Here is a 19,926-nt window from a genome sequence, read left to right as displayed (position 1 = left end):
TTGGATGATCCCGCCCCTAGCAGCCGCTGATTGGTTCGTATGCGCAGCGGTTCGGGCAGCTTTACTCTGTGAGCAATCCCAGACCCTCCTGCCTGAAACCAAATGCAAATGAGATTTCCGGAGGGAGGGGGGGTTTACCAGGCTACTTTTGCTTTGCTTTGAGGCAGGCACGTTGATGTCCGTATAAGCCAGTGGTTCTCAACCAGTGGTCTGGGGACCACCAGTGGTCCTTGAGGGGGTTCCAGGTGGTCCCCAGCTAAATGATGGAGAGTAACCAAATGGAACCAAATGGACTCTTATAGTTAAAGATCTATATGGACCCTTAGAGATCTTTTACTCTTGAGAGTGTAAAATGAAACCAAATAGACCCGTAAGGATAAGGTTTCATTTTACACTCTCAATTCACGCACGCAAATTGGTTTCATTTTACACTCTCAAGAGTTACATTATTGTTAAACATCTGCATTACTTAATTTACAAGAAGTCTACACAATTAGAGAATTTGAGTTGCCTGTTATCTCTCCTACATGACCAACATCAATACAGCATGGAATTGTGGACAAAATTGTAACGATTATAAAATATTCTAAGATTTGGGTCTGGGAGTCTAAAGCTCATTGAATGGTGGTCCGTGGCTTAAATGCCAAATAATTATTGGACCTTAATTTGAAAAGTGTTGAAAACCACTGGTATAAGCCAATCCTTGACTCCTGCCTTTGTGGCTGCGGTAGAGGTCTGGGTGGATGTATCACCCTTTCAACGAGCACGTTTGTGCAGCTGTAGTGTCTGCTTGATGTTGCTGAGCTTCACGGCAGCGTCGTTTACAGCTTTATTTTATTTTACTGTTTTACTTTATGATATACAGGGGTCTTCAACGTTTTTCCACCCATGGACCCCTTAGCTGAGAGAGAGATGAAGCAGGGACCTCCACTACAAACATTTTCATAGATTTCATATTTTTTCATGTTAATGTGTCTTTTCAGACATTTATCCACTTAAATCGTCAATAGTTAGTAAACTTCACCTTTCACTCTGTACTTGGTCTGCTCTTTTACACCAAACCTCTTTGTCGAAAATAGCCGATCTACAACGTTGTGAGCTTGTAGATCTGCCATTTTTGGCTAAAGTTCCCCTCAGAATAGGGATGCTAGCGTTCAAGTGGTAAATGTCTGCCACACCAACATCCATGGGTGAGCATGTGATGTGACTGTCTGTTCTGCTCCTCTCCACTCTCCTGCTCCTCCCAGTGGTGAAGGAGTATGACGGCAGGATGCCTCCATTCCTCCACTTCTTCCAGGCTCTAATGGTGTCCGGTACCCAGGGAGAGAGGCCGCTCCTCGGGGAGAGTTTGTCCGTGGACGGGGTCCGGTGTGCACTCCAGCACAACGTCATGGAGCTGGTCATCCACGGCATCACACTGCACAAGTACGTACAACAAATTGTGTGTGTGCGTGTGTGTGTGTGTGTGTGTGTGTGTGTGTGTGCAAGCGCCAAACTTCTTGTGCACACTGCCAGTAGGCCAAAAAAGTACCTCCACGCATTTTCACATTATGTTTAAAAAGAATAATTCAAGGTAGAGTAAGTGGTAGATATTTGTTGGGTTGAAACAAAATGTTTTTTTGTTAAAAGGTTGAAGGTCTGATAGTAGGTCTGATAGTAATCATTGCTATAGAGTGTTTGTTCAGTAACAGGGGTCTCCCCATCACTCCAACTCTTTAATAAACAGAAAATACATTTTTAGGTGGGTTGCCAATTTCAGCCAATCAGGAGAAAGTACACATTTATCAGCTTCAATTCTATAGTGTTCCACTTCCAGTTTTGTCTGCTCATTTCTTTGTGTCATCACTTCCAATTTCACTTGTTTATCCTGTATCCTGTCTGAGTTGTCTCTGTTTACTAAAGAGCTGGAGAGACAAGTGAGACTCCTGTTACAGTACAAACACTCTATAGCAATGAGTATGATCTGAATATAGAGCTATTTAACACTTATTTTAACAAAAGAATATCACTGACCCTACCTTTAATTTTATAATAGAGAAGTCAACAGCGGTCGGATCGGGCTGAAACATTGCCCAAATATGTAGTTATATGTCATAGATACGTCATTGACCACTAACATCACAGACTGGACACATGAAACCCGAGATCTGACATAGCTCACAACAACACAAAACAAGTAACGGCTTGGCGATCACACCGGAGCCGTATTGTGAATTCTAAAACATGAAACGGATCTGTTCTGTGGTGAGGCGAGAAACCTTTCAACGTTAGCCGCTCATACCGCCTGCTGATTCGCTTCGTCGTGACGGCCAGCCTCGCAGTCAGTCGAGGCTGCCCGTTGCGATGAAGCGAGCCAATAACCCGGTGCCACCGGAGCCCGAAGACGGCCTGTGTTGTTGCGAGTTTGTGAACATGCACGGGGAGAGGAGCCACCTTGCAGCCTCCTGCTGCGACTGCAAGGACCTGGATGAGGCCTGTGACAGATGGCTAAAGCGGGAGTCACAGAAACCCGACACGGCGCCGCGGCTGCTCGCTGCCGTGTCTGACCGCGCTCGCGTGCCCTGGCTGTGGGGCGGAGCCCAGAGAGTAGACCTGTCCGTGATCCCGCCGCTCGTTCTGCTTCCCGTCCTGCTGCACGTGGCGGCTCTCCACTTCCTCCTCGGCGTGGCGGTTCTGACGGTCTTGCCGGGTGCGGTGGCATGGTATTACTACTTCACCCACCGCCAGAAGAAGGGACGCACGCGCTTCTTCCTCAGCCTGACACTCTTCTCTGTCGGCTACGTGTACTACGTGTTCTTCATGGAGGTGTTTCCGCGCGGCGATATGGGGTCCACGCGTTCGGCGGCTTTCACCGCCGGGATGATCCTCAGCCTTTTTGCACTCGCCCACACCAGGAAGGAACCGGGCTCCGTGCGGCCCAGCCAGGGGGGCGTCCAAGCTAGGACGTTGACCTCCCGCAGCCTTTCGGCCAAGACAGAGATCGTCTTCAACGGGGCTAGGCGGGAAACAGCGACCACAGTGACCAAGTGGGCGGATTTGACGGGTTCGGAGCAGGCAGGGGCGGAACAGACGGAGGAGGGTGGCGACAGGAAGGACTGGTGCTTGATGTGCGACACGGAGCGCGCCCCGAGGGCGGGTCACTGCCGGATCTGCGGGGTGTGCGTGCGGCGCCTCGACCACCACTGCATTTGTATCGACAGCTGCGTGGGGCAGGCCAATCACCGTAGCTTCCTGCTGATGCTCCTCCTCTTCCTGTTAACATTTCTGTATGGGATCAGCCTGGCGCTGCAGACCGTGTGTCCCCGACAGAGCGCCCTCACCGCCCTGCTCTACTGCCCCGGCGTGTACGAGCAACACGCCACGGCGCTTTGCTTCACCTGTGCCTGGTACAGCAGCATGATGGTGGCAGGGCTGCTCCACCTGCTGGTGGTACAGGTCATTAACATCAGCCATAACGTGACGGGGCGCGAGGCGCGCATCGCCACCCGAGATAAGACCGCCCGTATTGGCTGTTGGGGACTCGTTGTGGACACAGGGGTCCACTCTGGAGGTTTGCGGCGGAACTGGGTGGAGTTCATGAGAATGGGTGATGATATGTCCACGTCCTCCCCGACTGACAGCCCTTCTTCACGCGATCCGACTCAAGTGTAATTAATTTGCGGTGGCTAAATTCTGTATGGCCATTGAAAGCAGGGCTCCTTATACGTTTCAGACTTGCGTCTGTGCCCCTTGAACTGCAAGGGAGCAATCACAGGTATCTGAGCACCAAGTTTATACAAATAGTGAATTTGTAGATCTGCTATTGTGACTAGTTTTATTAAAATAGAATTGCATTATTAAGATAGGACTTGAGGTTAAGATGCTACTGAATGGACATGGAGATACGACAATACCGATATAAGTCATAATCCACTGCCTTTAGCGTCACTGAGTGAAAAGAATGTCTCTGATGTCGCTTACATTAGGCCACAGAAGTACCTCCACTCATTATTTTCCCCACATATATTTAATACTTTTTGAAATATTTCATATCATTTTATAATGGAAGTCAGTGGCGCTCTGATTGCACTGAGCCCTTGACCAAATGTGGAGTCATACAGTACGTCATAGATATGTCGAGACAGCTGACATCATAGAATATATGACATCAAGTTGTCTGTGACATATCTATGACATAGATAGATGACTGATGTCACAGGCATGGTCATGAAGTCCAAGATCCACATGGGAGCCACACCGTCTCTAGTCCGTAAAAGTGTTTAATTTGAAGGCAGATGTCTTTATTTTGTGAATCCTTACAATACATAGTATGTAACAGTTTTATGAGATGAGATATACTTTATTAATCCCTGGGGGGAAATTGAGGTGTTACAGCAGCATAATGTGATAAAAGATATAAAGTGATGTGGCTTTATTAACACACTGTTAATTTTACCGCTTGTAACTCTTGTAACCGCTTGTAAACAAATATAGCCTTTGTGTAGCCAAATGTTTGGTTACATTTGTACCCTCTCAAAGTTAAATAGATACTGAGGATATTACTGTATAGTGCAGTTTTTCGCAGACGTTTTCAAGGCATGGACCCCCAAATTAATATGCATGTGGCTGATTATTTTTTTTGTCACTTATTTAGCTTAGGACCACCTGGATCCCCCTCAAGGACCCGACTTTGAAAAACACTGGCATAGTGTGCGTGCGTGCGTGCGTGTGTGAATTGGTTTGCTGATTGGCTGAAATACATGTGACGTCCAACCACTGAAGTCTTATTTTATACTTTCATCAATCATATACAAAAGACAAAAAAAATGCATTTTGTTTTGAGTATTTTGTGGCGTTGTGAGCTTGCAGATCGGCAATTCTTTTGTATTTCACAATTTGGCCAATGTTTGACCAGTTTTTATATTATAGTTTCAGTTTGTTGATTACGTTTCATGCAATAATGGTATTTTTCTTTACTTTCTTTACTTTCTTTTTCTTTTGAGGTATTAAAAAAGTCATTAAAGTGTCACTTCACTGTCATCGGGGCACCCCACCCCCCAAAAAATCATGTGGGAACCCCCCTGGGGATCCCGACCCAAAGTTTGAGAACCACTGCACTAGTGTATCTCTCTAAATGTGTGGAATCTGTGTGTGTGTCACACGCTGCTGTCTGTCAGGCTGGCGTTCTCAGAGGCGCTGGGGGACGTGTTGACGGAGCGCGCTCAGACGCACCCCGGGACGGCAGACATGTGTCTGACCCTGGCCCACGCCGTCTACTCAGCCTGCCGCCTCCACAGGAAGAGCGCACTGAGCATGTGCAGGAGGGACATGCTCCACGCGGCCGTGGACTACATGTACCAGTGTCCACACTTCACCTCTGGTATGCACAATACACATGCGCACACGCACGCACGCACGCACGCACGCACGCACGCACGCACGCACGCACGCACGCACGCACGCACGCACGCACACAGACAGACAGACAGACAGACAGACAGACAGACAGACAGACAGACAGACAGACAGACAGACAGACAGACAGACAGACAGACAGACAGACAGACAGACAGACAGACAGACAGACAGACAGACAGACAGACAGACACACACACACACACACACACACACACACACACACACACACACACACACACACACACACACACACACACACTATATCATTGCTGCAATGGGCAGCAATCTGGGAACCCATTTGGTTATAAAATTGATGGTTTGTGTGATGCTGTAGTATGATCAAGTACGGCGTTAATTTATCATTCATTCTCTCTCTCTCTCTCTCTCTCTCTCTCTCTCTCTCTCTCTCTCTCTCTCTCTCTCTCTCTCTCTCTCTCTCTCTCTCTCTCTCTCTCTCTCCCTCCATCCAGAGGACAGTATGTGGTTGCTGTCCATGTGTCCCAGCCTGTCTCTCCTCCAGATGTTAACAGAGAGCTTCCAGGGTCAACATAGCATGTTGTCTGTGGGACACACCTGTTACAGTCTGATGCTAGGCACACAGCACCCCCTGCTGGCCGTAGAGCTATTGGACTCCATCTGCAGCAAGGGAACAGGTCCACACACACGCACACACGCACGCACGCACGCACGCATAGATCTACTAGTTGTATTGTATTTTATGCTACCATACACATAGGTTAAAATAATCTTTATTCATTCAAATATGTTCTAAATTGCAACATTAACCAAATGTGCAGCTACTATTGTGGCCTGTTTGAAGACTCTTTGAAGCTTAGAGGTTGTTGAATTCACAGTGTCTGTTGTGGCATATATATATATATATATACCCTGTTACCCTGACACACACACACACACACACACACACACACACACACACACACACACACACACACACACACACACACAGTGTGTGTGTGTGTGTAAATGCTTGTGCAGAAGCAGTATTATTTATATATAGGACCGTAATGACACGAGAATGAAGGGGAAACAAAAATCAGCGTGACAGTAAAACTTTTACTGCCATGGACGTGTTTTCGAGTCAATTGGTACTTGGCTTTTTTTCACACAGAACCAGAGATAACGCCATCCGAAGATTTACTGCTCCATTCACTTCCTTGTTAACTTATTACTTAAAAATGCTGTATCTCGGCTCCTGTGTACTTTTTTTTTTACTATGTATTTTTGGTCGAGACCTGCTATTTTCAAAGGCAGACAACAAATGTCAACGAGGTCGCGATGACCTCGTTGACGTTTGTGAAACCACACAGTGAAACCCTCAGTGATTAGCAACCATCAGGGGATCATACTGGAGATAAATATTCTGTGACTACTTGAAAAGGTTATAAAATGCAAAAATAGCTGGCGTGGGTGAGTTTATTCATGTATACTCTGGCATTTAAGAGTTAATGTGTTTGTTTTCTCCATGAGCAAACTGCCGTGTGAGCCTTTTGTTCCCTACACTTTATTGAATTGACTCAACCACGCACGCTCCCGCACACGCACGCACGCGCGTGAAAACGCACAATAACCTCTCTCTCTCCTCCCCAGGTGTGTTGGAGCAGACCATAGTGTCAGACAGTAGGGGTTCGGTGGAGGTTTGGGGTGAGATCTCCACATGTTGTTCCAGGCTGAAGCGCTCTGATCTGTCCCATCACATCCTCAGTGTCCTGCTGGGTCACAGTGGTACCAGCAGACTGTCCCCAGACCTGAAGGGACTGTCCCTCATGGACCATGTCTTTCTGTAACAACAACAACAACAACATTTAACCACTTCTTAAACCCTCTAGACCACTGTTTCCAAAACAGTGGGTTGGGACCCATATATGGGTCGCGGAAAGTAAATAACCCTTTAGTTTTTGGTTTCCTATTCCTACATATTGTTTTTATTTCAAAAGATTCTCAAACAAATCCCCCAAAATTCACAATGTTTCATAAGTTAAAAACTAATTCAAAAGTGTTTTCAAAAGAATTCCATAAAAATATAAATACTTTTTTGTGTTGTGTGTTGTGATTCAATATTCAACAATTTCAAGATTTTTCAAAAATGTTAAAAATAGCAGATCTACAAGCTCGCTGTGAGCTTGTAGATGGTCCTTTAGCTGCCCCCCCCCCCCCCCCAGCCAGCTCTGTGTAGTTTTGGAGAAGTAAAAACCCCTGACTAGACGCATAACTTCAACATGCGTGACTTTTCACACTTTTCACACTGTTCAGTGTGAAATTCATCGAACCTCAGAATGGTGAAGTAGAGCAGTGTGTTCTTCACAGCTGCTTCACAGCTTTCATGACATCTGACAATTCAGCACTAATTTCTTTGGCAGCGAGTGACTCCCTGCAGCATGCAGTTTGTAACCTGTGTAGCCAACTAGTGCCTCCATCAGGTGCACACATATGAGAAAATACATTTTCAGGTGGGTGGCAAAATTTCAGCCAATCAGGAGAGATCTTTATAGTGTTCCAGTTCATCCACTTTCATTCACTAGTTTAACCTGTATCCTGTCATAGTTCTCTATCCTGATTGGATAAAATTGGTATCCCAACCTGAAAATGCATTTTCTGTTTAATAAAGAGCTGGAGAGACATGGAGACTCTGTTACTGAAAAAACACTATATTAATGAGGTCTACAATCAGAATATAGAGCTATTTAACACCAAAACCATCTACTTAAACCATAACTTTAACGAGATACAGTATTGTACGCTTTATCAGCCAAAGGCGTATTGTGATAGACATTGGCAAGGAAAAGCTTGTTAAAACCAAATGAAACAACACAAACACACTCATTTCTGACATAAAGGACCATCACATCTTGTACAGGGAAAAGGAGACAGGGGGGTCTTCAACAAGCAGTCAGTATAGGACGTCTGTAACAGTTATGACATATAGGGTGCTTTAAAGCCTGCATGCATGTGTAACCAGGCCTTACTGTAGTTCTTCTGGTGGACAGCCATGTTTGTAAGATCAACCGGTTGATCCAGAGGGGCTTTTTCGTCGATCATGGAGCAATTTGAAAACCTAGACCAAGAAAAGATCCATTCATATCATCTACTGTCCAATAACCCTTGTGTTTGTTGGTTTAAATGTGAAACCCAGCTAATCATATCAGGGGACCGGTGAATTAATAGGAACCCAGGACCCTGGCAGAATATCAATGGTCCAGGTAAATGAACTGTTAGTAATAGGTTGCTGCTACTTTTCAATCACAACTAATGACACAGTACATCACTAAATGAGTGTGGGAACAGCTGCCATGAGACAAAACACATACAATGAATTATTTGTTTTGTCATGTGTAATGGAAAATGTTTTGGTCTCATCATGAGTCACCAACCAATAACTGCTCAGTATGGTGAGGAAAAGGAACTGCAGGGCAAACCACAAAGCATTTGAGAAAGGAAGTGAAATCTTAACGATGTCTAGCATACCTGAAACTGGATCATGTGGGGTCACCAGTATATTGTAAAAGTCCTATAAGGATTTTTCCATTATTGTTTGTATGTGCATAACGCATTTTGTATCTGATGAAGAGCCGGTAGGCTCGAAACGTCACGTCCAATGGTGTAAAAAGGAACCAAAATAAATGCTTAAGCTTTGGAGCATGACCCAGTGTACGGACTTTATTCTTCTTTGTGGATTCTGACCTCAGCCCAGCACCTGGTTTTTAGTGAGTGGATGTGCGTGCTTTATTGTTTGTTTCTGAATTGTTTGAATTACCGTCCTAAAGTCAAATGTAAAGATGGTGGTAATTTTCAGTCTAGTCTAGTGCATTGGTTCTCAAAGTGGGGTCTGAGGATCCCCAGGGGTCCTTGAGGGGGTTCCAGGGGGTCCCCAGCAAAATGATTTAATTTAGCATTAAATCAGTTTAAACACTTAAACCCTATGTACATCGGCTATTTGAAAATAGCTGATCTACAAGCTCATAGAGCTTGTGAGCTTGTAGATCTGCTGATTTGTTGATTGATAGTCATGACTTAAATATTTAACTTTTTTTGTTTATGTTTATCAATTGAAAATCAGTTAGGCAGTCTTTATTATCACACAAAATTACTGTATCAATCATAATCACACACATCGGCTTATTGTGTGTGTGTGTGTGTTGCGTGCGTGCGTGCGTGCGTGCGTGCGTGCGTGCGTGCGTGCGTGCGTGTGTGGTTTATGTGGGTATACAATACAGGGTCTAGCAGTGTCACATATTTTTCTTCCTGTTTAATACTTTTCTTTTGCTTTCTCTTCCACCTTGTCATCTTCAATGTTATGGACACTGAATTTGTTGCTGCACAGTAGTTTAGGATTCTACAAACAATAGTTTTTCCAAATGTCTAGGGCTAGTCATCTTGACAGAGGGCCAGAGGCTGTGGAAGGATTCTGATACAGTATTCAGTTGAGTTAGCTCAACATGGGGCTTGGAAAGGCCTTACTGATGGGTAAGATATCAAATAGACCTGCATCTATTGGTTATTTTCTAAGTTACCGATTATTCTAACGAGTACTTTTTCAATTAATCAAATAATCTTGATTTTTTTTATTATATACATCAACTGAGATTTCTAATAGATTTGTTTTAATATATAATTGACTAAATCGAGTATGATTAAACACTTAAGCCCTATTTTATACTTCATCGACAAAGGTGCCGAGCTTGTAGATCTGCTTTTTCTGTAATTTCTTTGGAACATTTTGGGGATTTTTTCCCCACCAAAATCAATAATGTTATTAAAATCAATTATGTTTTATTATAGATTAAATGGAATAGATTTATAAAATGTCACACACCTACGCATTCAACGTAGCACCTTATCTTACAGTGAATACAGTAACAGTCTGTTTATGAAGGGTTAGGGTTAGGGTCATCTTCAGAGCTCAAAAGACGAGGAGAAAGGCAGGGTGATAACTTAAATGCACCATTATATGGTTGTCAATCACTTAGTGATTATAATGTTTGTGGATTAACAGATTAATAGAATCTTGTCTTATTCCACAGGTTTACTGTGTATGCTGAAAAGATGTGACTCAAGCAGTGGAATTGGTAAAGATAATTGTAAAGGAAAAAATGTGCTGATCTGTATCTTTATCCATTCATCAGTTTTTGCTTATTTATTTTGGGGATTCTGAAAGGCTGTGTGTCCAGAAATAATAATAACTAGAAAAACTTACCTGACCGCCAGGTCAGGTAAGTTATTGTGGCCTCCTGAATCCTGATTTGAGGCATTTTGTTGCAAAAATGTGTTTTGCTAAATTAGACCTGCTGGTTGCGCTATAACAGGGCAATGTGAAAAGGGTGGCATTTCTTCCTCGACCTAGTGGGAATGTGCGTGCAAATTTTCAAGGAAATCGCACGCTGTGTTCATGATTCTCAACCGTATTCAATACACAAGTACACTTCAGCACACTTTAATTTTTAGCCACTATTGACTATAATGAGCCTGACAATTGCTCAGACAGGCTGGAGGTCTACCACAGCAGCCAGTGGTTACCAACTGGGAGATAAGAGAAGCTGAGAGTGGTATGCAGACAGAGAGACACCATTAGGGTAGTATTATGTATTACCGTAATTTTGTATAGAACAAACATTTAAATCCCTTAAGCCCACGTTAACCATAGACCTTATTTCAGGCATTTAAAGAAAAACCCTTTCAGAAAACACAGACTTTGAGAGAGAGAACCAGAAAGTGCAAAATGCATGTATATGTGTGCGTGTGCGTGTGCGTGTGCGTGTGCGTGCGTGTGCGCGTGCGCGTGTGCGTGTGCGTGTGCGCGTGCGTGCGCGCGCGTGTGTGTGTGTGTGTGTGTGCTCATTAAAGACTGATGGTTGGACGCTTGGGTGGTGTAGGGGTCAATACCTGTGCACTAGGGGTTCAAATCCATCACGGTTCATCTGGTTTGGCCGAGCATCTAAACGAGCACAATTGGCCTGTGTTCAGGGGAGGGATGCCAGGTGGGGAGAGTGATCTTTGTGTCAGCTCTATACGGGCTGGGGCAGTGCCTGTCAGCAGGGGTGTTGAATGAGTAGCATGGAGTCGCTACGTCCTCCCGGTGGGGGCTCCTTACTGGCAGGTCAGCCAGTAGGGTACAACAGTAGTGGCAACACAGAAATGTGTGGGGAAGATTTAATTGGCATAGCAACTACTACATTGCGCAAATAAAAGAGGGTGCATTTGATACAAAATGAAAGTCATTAGGCTACTTTTGGATTATTCTTATATTCCCTATTTGATTCAAAGGTTATGCACATGTGTAACGTGGACTTAATTATCTCTCTCTCTCTCTCTCTCTGACAGACTGTTTGAACATATGTGGTCCTAATGCCTACTGTATTAAAACCAAATGCGTCTGTAAGTCAGGATTCACTGACCAGTACGACAGTCCCACCAATGCTGGCTGCTTAGGTGAGTTAAAAACAGAAAGAAAGAGGGGGAAAAATTAGTTTCTGCATATCTTCCCACATACACGGTAAAGTCCTCAGTGTTATGATAGAACATTACTACATTGTTATTGAATATTGTCCTAAACGGCACGGCACCTCAGAGGCACGTCAAATATGTTCTCTGTCTCCAACCCCCACCACCCATTACCTCCACCTCCATCATCCAGACACAGACGAATGTCAGGAAGATGGAGACATTTGTGGTGTGAAGGGGACTTGTGAAAACCGTGAAGGGAGCTACTGGTGCAATTGTTCAGCTCGGTACAGTAACTACGGCAACGAAAGGACCCCATGCTCAGGTGAGATCCATGACACGATTAGGATTTTAAATTCACAACCCTTATTTCCTTGCACAAGTTTTGGTGTCTTCCAGCGGTTCTACTTATCCTGGAAGACATCTGAGGTGTCATTTCATGTTTTATTTTATTTATTTTTTCACTCGCTCACATTCAACCCAATATATTCTAATTCAGTGGTTCTCCAACTATTTTGGCTTCAGTACCCCCTTTCACTGATTTCTGAATACAAGTGTCCAATCCCCTTTAACTATACATTTTGCTTAGAAAATTGCAGGAGAATACCATAAACAGCATAAGGGCAAATTGTATTTCTCTCTATTCAATAACAGTTGTGCAAGTCAACTTTTAACACTTTAAAGATCTCCAGGGTCACAGGTCTGCCAATGCTTTATCATTAAAATAGGAGTCAAATGCATGTTGCACTTTCTCTCACATAACCCATGTAGTACCTCTGTGTACCCCTTTTAGTGACACACATTTGCATATTACAAATAACAAACAAGTAAACAAAACAAAAACAACAACAAAAAAACAACAACAAAACAACAACACTGTTTTAATTGATATATAGGCTATGTTTTGGGCAGTTTAAGACTACAGACAACACAGTTGACCTGAGGGTTCTAATAGTTATGACCTTGCAGTAAAAGTGTTGACCACTTGTCAACTTTTGCTTCAAAAGACCTCCCGGTCCTGGGGGATTGTATGTTAATTGTATTGTCATATAATAATAATAATAATAATAATAATAATATAATAATAATAATTATAATAATAATAATAATTATAATATTAATATTATTATTAATAATAATAATAATAATAATTGTAACATTAATAGCTTTCATGTTGTAATGTGTATTAACTTTATATTACTGTCCTCAGGTCCTTCGTTAATTCATTCATTCATTGATTAATGTTACTATTCTACACACAGAAACCAGTTTGTCTCAGTCTCAATTTCAAAGGTGAAGGTGGCGCACATCCAGTTGCCAGTTGGTCACTGGTGCTGGACAAAGAGTGACAGGTTGAAATAATAAGAGTCTGCACAACAGTATTGCTGTAGTTTACTTAATATAACCAGTGGTGGACAGTAACAGAGTAAATGTAGGCTACTGTACTTAAGTACAGATTCTGAGGATCTGTACTTAACTTGAGTATTCGATTTTTTGGATACTTATTACTCTTACTTGAAAACATTTCCAAGACAAATATTTTACTTTTACTCAAGTACATTTCGAGGAAGGCTGTAAAGTACTGAGTACTTTTAGTTTTTTTTTTTTTTTTTTTTCCCTAAAATGCTCACACTTCTGCTCTCACACTAGCCGTATTTCTGTCTTCCCCCTCTGCTCACCTCTTTGTTACATCTTGTATATGGGTGTATAGGAGTAAAAGTATTTAGTTCTGGTTCCTCAGTCATTGCTATGTTTTAATAGCTGTTTCTGCAGGCTTTGTATAACGTAATGGTTCTACAAGCAAGCACATCAGTGCATGCAGTGCAGGTGGTTTCAGAGAGTTAAGGCCAGTCCACACCACTGCAACTCCTTGAAATTCCTTGCAACATGCAACTACCTGCAACCATTATCCCAATGGCATTTGCAAGGAGTTACTTGACGTGACATGGCCTTAAAACTGTTTTGTTGCAAGGAGTTGCGACTATTGCATTGGTGCAGTCTGGCCTTTACTTCTCTGAAACTAGAGGTTACGTATGTAACCCCAGTTTTCTTATCTCCGAAGTAATATACTTACTTATGGGATATACATCGCCCCCTGGCGATGCACAGATCACAACACATGGACTCCCGCTACAATCTTATTGGATAGGGTCATGTTACGCGATTCCGGTACTCCGGAAGGGGTATAAAACCCCTCGCGTCACTGGGATACGCCCTCTAAAAATTTCACCTCTGCACGCCACAAATGCGCACAGAAGGGGTTTTTGGTAAGTATATTACTTCGGAGATAAGAAAACTGGGGTTACATACGTAACCTCTAGTTGTTCTGTCTCTCCTTCGTAATATACTTACTTATGGGACACATACACGCCCCCTGGGGAGCCCCAGGCCCTAGACCCTACCCATCTGCACGCCCTCGGCCCCAGGTCCCGCCCCCCAGGCGAGACCTCGGCCACATGGTCGCCCCTGGCCCCCCGGGCCAGGATGCGGAAAAGGTACCAGAAGGAAAGGCCCTGACAGACCACACAGTCTGCCTCATGCATCTAATGGACAGACACCAGTCTTCCCCATAGTGACATGAGAACCAGGACCTCCTCTCCCCCGGACCCAGCCTAGCCGGTCCAGGGGAGGCCAAGCAGGAAGAGAAGCATGCCCCTAGTATGTGTATTTTTGCAGAAAATGCACTTAAGACTTCTGGTGATTAGTAGTTTCGTTCCCTACCTATGTTGAATGCACTTATTGTAAGTCGCTTTGGATAAAAGCGTCTGCTAAATGACTGTAATGTAATGTAATCCACTTTCTCTCACATAACCCACCTAGTACCTTTGTGACACACCCATACACATACAGTAGGTTACACGCATACGCATATTACAAATAACAAAAAAACAAAACAAAAACAAAACAAAACAAAAAAACACTGTTTTAATTTATATACAGGCAATGTTTTGGGCAGTTAAAGGCTAAATAAAGAGACAATAACACAGTTGACCTGAGTGTTCTAATATTTGAATCCCCCCCCCCACACACACACCAATGCATACATATAGTATCTTACCCCCACACACAGCAGACAGTTTCTGTTTGTACTTAATTAAACCATATATAACAGATCTGGAGAGGGCACAGACATTCCCCTCTGGCTCATTTCCATGAAACTTGCTCACCCAGTGTCTGGTTTGGCCGAGCATCTAAATTAGCGCAATTGACCAGTGTTCAGTCACTGAGGTTATAATGCATGCGCTTAAGTGTTCCTTATGCATCCTACGTCACCAACCAAATCCACAAGCCTGTGCGTTGAGACCTTTGGTCAAGCCATGAACTGGTGAGGTCAAACTTGCAGTGCAACAGTTGACCACTTGTCAAATTTAGCTTCAAAAGCCCTCCCGGTCCTGGGGGCTTGGCTAGGACCCTGTAGCATTCCTTTTTGAGCGGTACTTCCATATAGAAAAAACACTGTAATGACAACAGAGCTACCAGAGGTGTCGCCAAAAAGACTACTAAAATGAATTTAACACAGCATGACTTAACTTATTATTAATTGTATTGTCTTGTATTGTATGTTGATTGTATTGTCATATAGTGACGTGTTACTGTATAGCTCTGATCAGTTCATAGTGTTCCCCTTCTCTTCCATGCAGAGTTGCAGTGTGACGTGTTCAAAGCAGACAGTACACAGGTGAGTTGTATCTACAGTATATTTAATCATTAGATACAGAATCATCATGTATGTCTGTATGTATGTATGTATGTATGTATGTATGTATGTATGTATGTATGTATGTATGTATGTATGTATGTATGTATGTATGTATGTATGTATGTATGTATGTATGTATGTATGTATGTATGTATGTATGTATGTATGTATGTATGTATGTATGTATGTATGTACTGTATCACTCTCTGTACTTTCTCTATGAGTGGGAGAGCACAAAGAGAGACACACACACGTGCTCGAGTGAATTTCGCGCTCACACCCTGAAAATATAAAGTTGTGTCTTTGTGCGATTTCACGTTGGCTGGTCGTAATCTCATCACAGACACACAGCAGTCCAGTCAGTAGATATTCCTCGCTCGTTGTCATGTAAATCCGTTAGCTGTCACTCTTAATACACAGACTCTGTACTATAGTGCAGACTTCTACTCTGTGTTCCCTTCTCTTCTCTTGGTCGCTTGTCATCTATCTAAACAAGTCGAAAGGTTTATGTTGCAGTGTTGCGGTGGAAGGGCAACGGGCAATGGTAGCGGAGGGGGGTGGGTATGTATGTATGTATGTATGTATGTATGTATGTATGTATGTATGTATGTATGTATGTATGTATGTATGTATGTATGTATGTATGTATGTATGTATGTATGTATGTATGTATGTATGTATGTATGTATGTATGTATGTATGTATGTGTGTGTACAGTATGTGTATGTATGCAATGTCGCCGGGCAATCTACTAAGATACGTTGTCCCGATAGGCTCTCTGTCTAACAGGTCGTATTCCTATTCTAAGGTGTTATAACAACCCAACACATAGAAATGCACTTAAGCCTATGGCGTAAGATACTCACTCCAGCTCGCTGACGGACTTACATCATAAGGCCACACCAATATTCAATTATAAGCATTAAGTATGAACAACCCTGTATAAATGTAATGCCCATAATCACCTTATTTAATGTCTGCTATCTTACATTTATTGCGTGAAAGTTTTAAATTAAAGAGGTTAGAGGTAACCCATAAAATCTTAGATGCACAAAAGATTTTACTGTTAAACAAGAAGATAAACGAAATAATGGATAACCCTTAATTCACTTTAAATACAAGAAATATCCTACTATAATTAAGGAAACATCTGTCATCAAGGAAACCTCTGTCATCAAAAACTGTCTGTTCAGCAGGGTTCTCCTCAGTGGCTTGAGCAATTGGAAAAAACGCCACAACACACACACGCTGCAAACTTATAAAGGACTTTTATTTATGGCCTGTGTCCGCACACACTGTATTTTATGAGCAGGAGGGTGCTTTGGATATAATTTTCATAGCACAAGCATGCAGATTCACACGTGCAATGTTCGAATCCAAGTCGTGTTATTAGCAAACAGCATTGCTTAGCTCAAACAGCTTAAACATCAACTTCTCATGGAGAGAGCACATCGCTGAGTAGTGCAACGGAGCAGAGCGTCGGGTCCGAGGGCTGCGAAGCATTCGCTGGGGGTCCTACCTGCCTCACGGCTGCGGACAAAAACTTCTCTCTGTTAATCACAACGCATGAGTAGCTGCACCGTGTGTGTGTGTGTATGTGTGGTGTAACCAGGGTTGCATTGCATTGCTCATGGGACGGCCTTGCACGCTGTGCAGGAACCTATTTGACCAGGAGCACAAGCAGGCACACGCATAGATTTAAAACAACTTAAAATTCACACCTCAACAAAGTTTACAAAGGCTCCCGACTCACACCAGGTGGATTAACATAGGAATGAGCCTAGATGCATATCAATTGTCCATTGTGTGACCTTAAGTGTAGGTGTTAAGCGACGTGCGCGTCACGTCATTAAAATACAGTGCAAACACGTTCCAATTCAGCATTGCAACACTGGGTGTAACTATAGCAGCTAGGCAGACATCGACTCATAGGAACACATGCCTTGCCCATAAATAACTAAAAGTCTGCAAACATTTTTAAAGCGCACATCCCCGGGTATGGACTAGTCATTTTCATTAAAGGTATACCTAATAATAAGCTATAAGGGGCAAACCCCTTATCCTGCCTATCAATAAATTGGGAGCTCTAATCTAATTTTGCATTAAAGTTATTGGCTGATTTAACTACCCTATCTGTTATTTAAGTATCTTACTGCCACACTAGCACATTTCAGGAGACTAACTCCCTATTCTGGGTAATATGGCTAAGACTACTCCTAACAGTAATTAGGTATCTAACTTCAGCGCAAATTTCCTTTCGTGCACAACTTTTTAAGGGCCTGATTTGACCCCACCCATTATCAACCCCCCTCTAAACTCCTTGACCTATCCTGACATTTCTCAGTCCCCTTATAGGGGTGTTCTTTACTGGAAATGAATGCCTTCTTCCCCATAATCATTAGCAATAATGATGCTCCTCCCATTCTAAGTTTAATTTCACCCGGGTACTGCTTTGCATGGCCACCAATACATTTATTCAAATCATTTGGTGTATGCCTGCTCACCCAGCGTATATGAAACCCCCTATATGCAATGAGGACAATAATATCGTTGACAAGACAACACTACACGTATGTCAGCTTCTCTGTGGGGGCTTTGCATCATTCACTCATATATGATTTCTAGGGGCGCTCCTTATTCATTATAATTTTTATTATAGTCCTGGTCTATACTGCCTGTACCAACAGTTCTTATAGCATAAACTCTTTTGCGGGCTATAATACTAAATGTATCATAATGAATGATTTGCTATGAGTAGTTTTCATCCCTTTAGACTCAAATCAAAACAGGCTTGCTAAGTATGCCTATACGGCCTCCTTTCTTCCTCAAACACATCATACTGTCTATATTTCTTCTGGTACCTTTCCTCTACAATTCAATCTTTCCCTTTTGACATGGCATTGTTTTCAGAGTAAATAAATGATTATCAACATTAACCACTTACAAAACAAAGACATTCATTGCATTAATTTTAATCTTTCAAGGTTTGATTATCATTACTTTGACATTTACTCACAACCATCTATCTGACTTGGCAAGTTTCATTCAGCTTGCATGTGTCTGTGAGCCTACTTATGGTTTCCTGTTATAAGTTTCCAGCTAGGCTGTTACTAGCACTTCCTTATTCTTGTGGTTAAAGCCTCACTAACACGGCTTTCTCAGTTGCACTTGCCAGTAAACAGATTAATTCTCTAAGGTCAAGGTTAGACACTTTAACTCTATGCGGTTCTAACTTGTGAGATCTTTAAACACTGATCATTAAAAACTGCTCAAAACAAAACATTAATTGTAAAATAATGATAATGTGAATTCAACAAAAGTAACAGAGAGCAAATGAAACAACACAATGAGCATGTAAAACGTTTCCTCCTCTGAACTCCAGTAACCCCTGCATATGCATCCAGCCCTACCCCTCTGTCAGTTCACGTTGTTGTCTACCCCGTTCTCAAACTCTTCTTCGCTTACATCCAGAGTGAGGGGTTGGGGGAAGAGGATGGTGACATGTGCTCCATGGAGGGTGATGTTGGCTCATAGCTATCAGATCCTTCTTTCGTTGTAGGGGGGATTCATGGTGGATTCAGGAGAGTCAGGTGTTTGTGTAGATGGGTAATAGGATATTTTTTCATCTGGGGCCATGGGGGAATTAGGGGGATATTCCGCAGTGGGGGAATATGGAATTTCCTCTTATGGCTCTCCCTGCTTAGCCTGGTAAACCCTCCCTCCGGAAATCTCATTTCTATTTGATTCCAGGAGTGAGTCTGGGCTGTCCATTCTGCAATATTGGCTGCAGGCTGAGTTGGGCGGAAGTAATACCGTTGACTGACAACCCCTTCAGCCAATGATATTTTTTCCCCTTCAGCCAATCAGCAGTTCACCAGTCTAATGTGACCCAACGGGACTTTTGAGACAGCCAAGCCCAAAATGGGTTGCCTTATTCGGATACATGGGTGTCACTGCCCACCCCTACCGGTTCTCTAAATTTTTATTTTTAAATAGGCTTTGTCATGATTAATTGACCACATATATGAAGTTAAACAACTAAATTCTATCCAAACGATATATTATAAGTAAATTCCGTGCCTCAAAATAGAAGTTAGAGAGCTTTTTGAAGTAAAAAAATAGCGGAGATTATAGCGGACAAGAAAAAGATGGCTGCCGTTCGTGTTTTGGGCTCACTCGAACTCGCCACCTGATTGGCCAACTGTCGCTGTCAATCACAGAACGATGTGCGACGACGCTGATAGGCTCGGTTAGCTGCATGGTAATTCCACTAGAAACCCCCACAAAGGGCTATCAGGCCAGACTCACTCCTGGAATCAAATAGAAATGAGATTTCCGGAGGGAGGGTTTACCAGGCTACTCCCTGCTGGGTA

General features: G+C 43.0%; 3 protein-coding genes across 3 annotated transcripts in view; all 3 read left to right on the top strand.

Moving 5' to 3' along the window:
- Nucleotides 1-2,343: 2,343 nt before the first annotated feature.
- LOC308100530 (palmitoyltransferase ZDHHC23-B-like) lies at nt 2,344-5,949 on the top strand (the record flags this gene model as incomplete). Its single annotated transcript, XM_080449596.1, has 3 exons — nt 2,344-3,647; nt 5,157-5,359; nt 5,918-5,949. The coding sequence occupies 3 exons, from the start codon at nt 2,344-2,346 to the stop codon at nt 5,947-5,949; spliced, it is 1,539 nt and encodes a 512-aa protein (XP_080305722.1).
- Nucleotides 5,935-19,926, top strand: part of LOC308101110 (adhesion G protein-coupled receptor E5-like) — a 52,298-nt gene continuing 38,306 nt past the window's right edge. Inside the window, exon 1 of the mRNA XM_080450457.1 lies at nt 5,935-6,050. Within this exon, the coding sequence (XP_080306583.1) occupies nt 5,951-6,050 (100 nt within the window). The 5' untranslated portion in view covers nt 5,935-5,950. The remainder of the gene's footprint in view (nt 6,051-19,926) is intronic.
- Nucleotides 9,042-19,926, top strand: part of LOC308101111 (adhesion G protein-coupled receptor E5-like) — a 26,255-nt gene continuing 15,370 nt past the window's right edge. Inside the window, exons 1-6 of the mRNA XM_080450458.1 lie at nt 9,042-9,119; nt 9,779-9,879; nt 10,437-10,481; nt 11,734-11,841; nt 12,047-12,178; nt 15,495-15,532. Coding sequence (XP_080306584.1) covers nt 9,852-9,879; nt 10,437-10,481; nt 11,734-11,841; nt 12,047-12,178; nt 15,495-15,532 — 351 coding nt within the window. The 5' untranslated portion in view covers nt 9,042-9,119; nt 9,779-9,851. The remainder of the gene's footprint in view (nt 9,120-9,778; nt 9,880-10,436; nt 10,482-11,733; nt 11,842-12,046; nt 12,179-15,494; nt 15,533-19,926) is intronic.

The sequence above is a fragment of the Gymnoscopelus braueri genome (assembly GCF_963280865.1).
Source record: "Gymnoscopelus braueri genome assembly, chromosome: 14".
In the NCBI taxonomy this organism is placed as follows: Eukaryota; Metazoa; Chordata; class Actinopteri; order Myctophiformes; family Myctophidae; genus Gymnoscopelus; species Gymnoscopelus braueri.
Note: the sequence above shows the minus strand (reverse complement) of the source record. Positions and strands in the feature narration are given on the sequence as shown.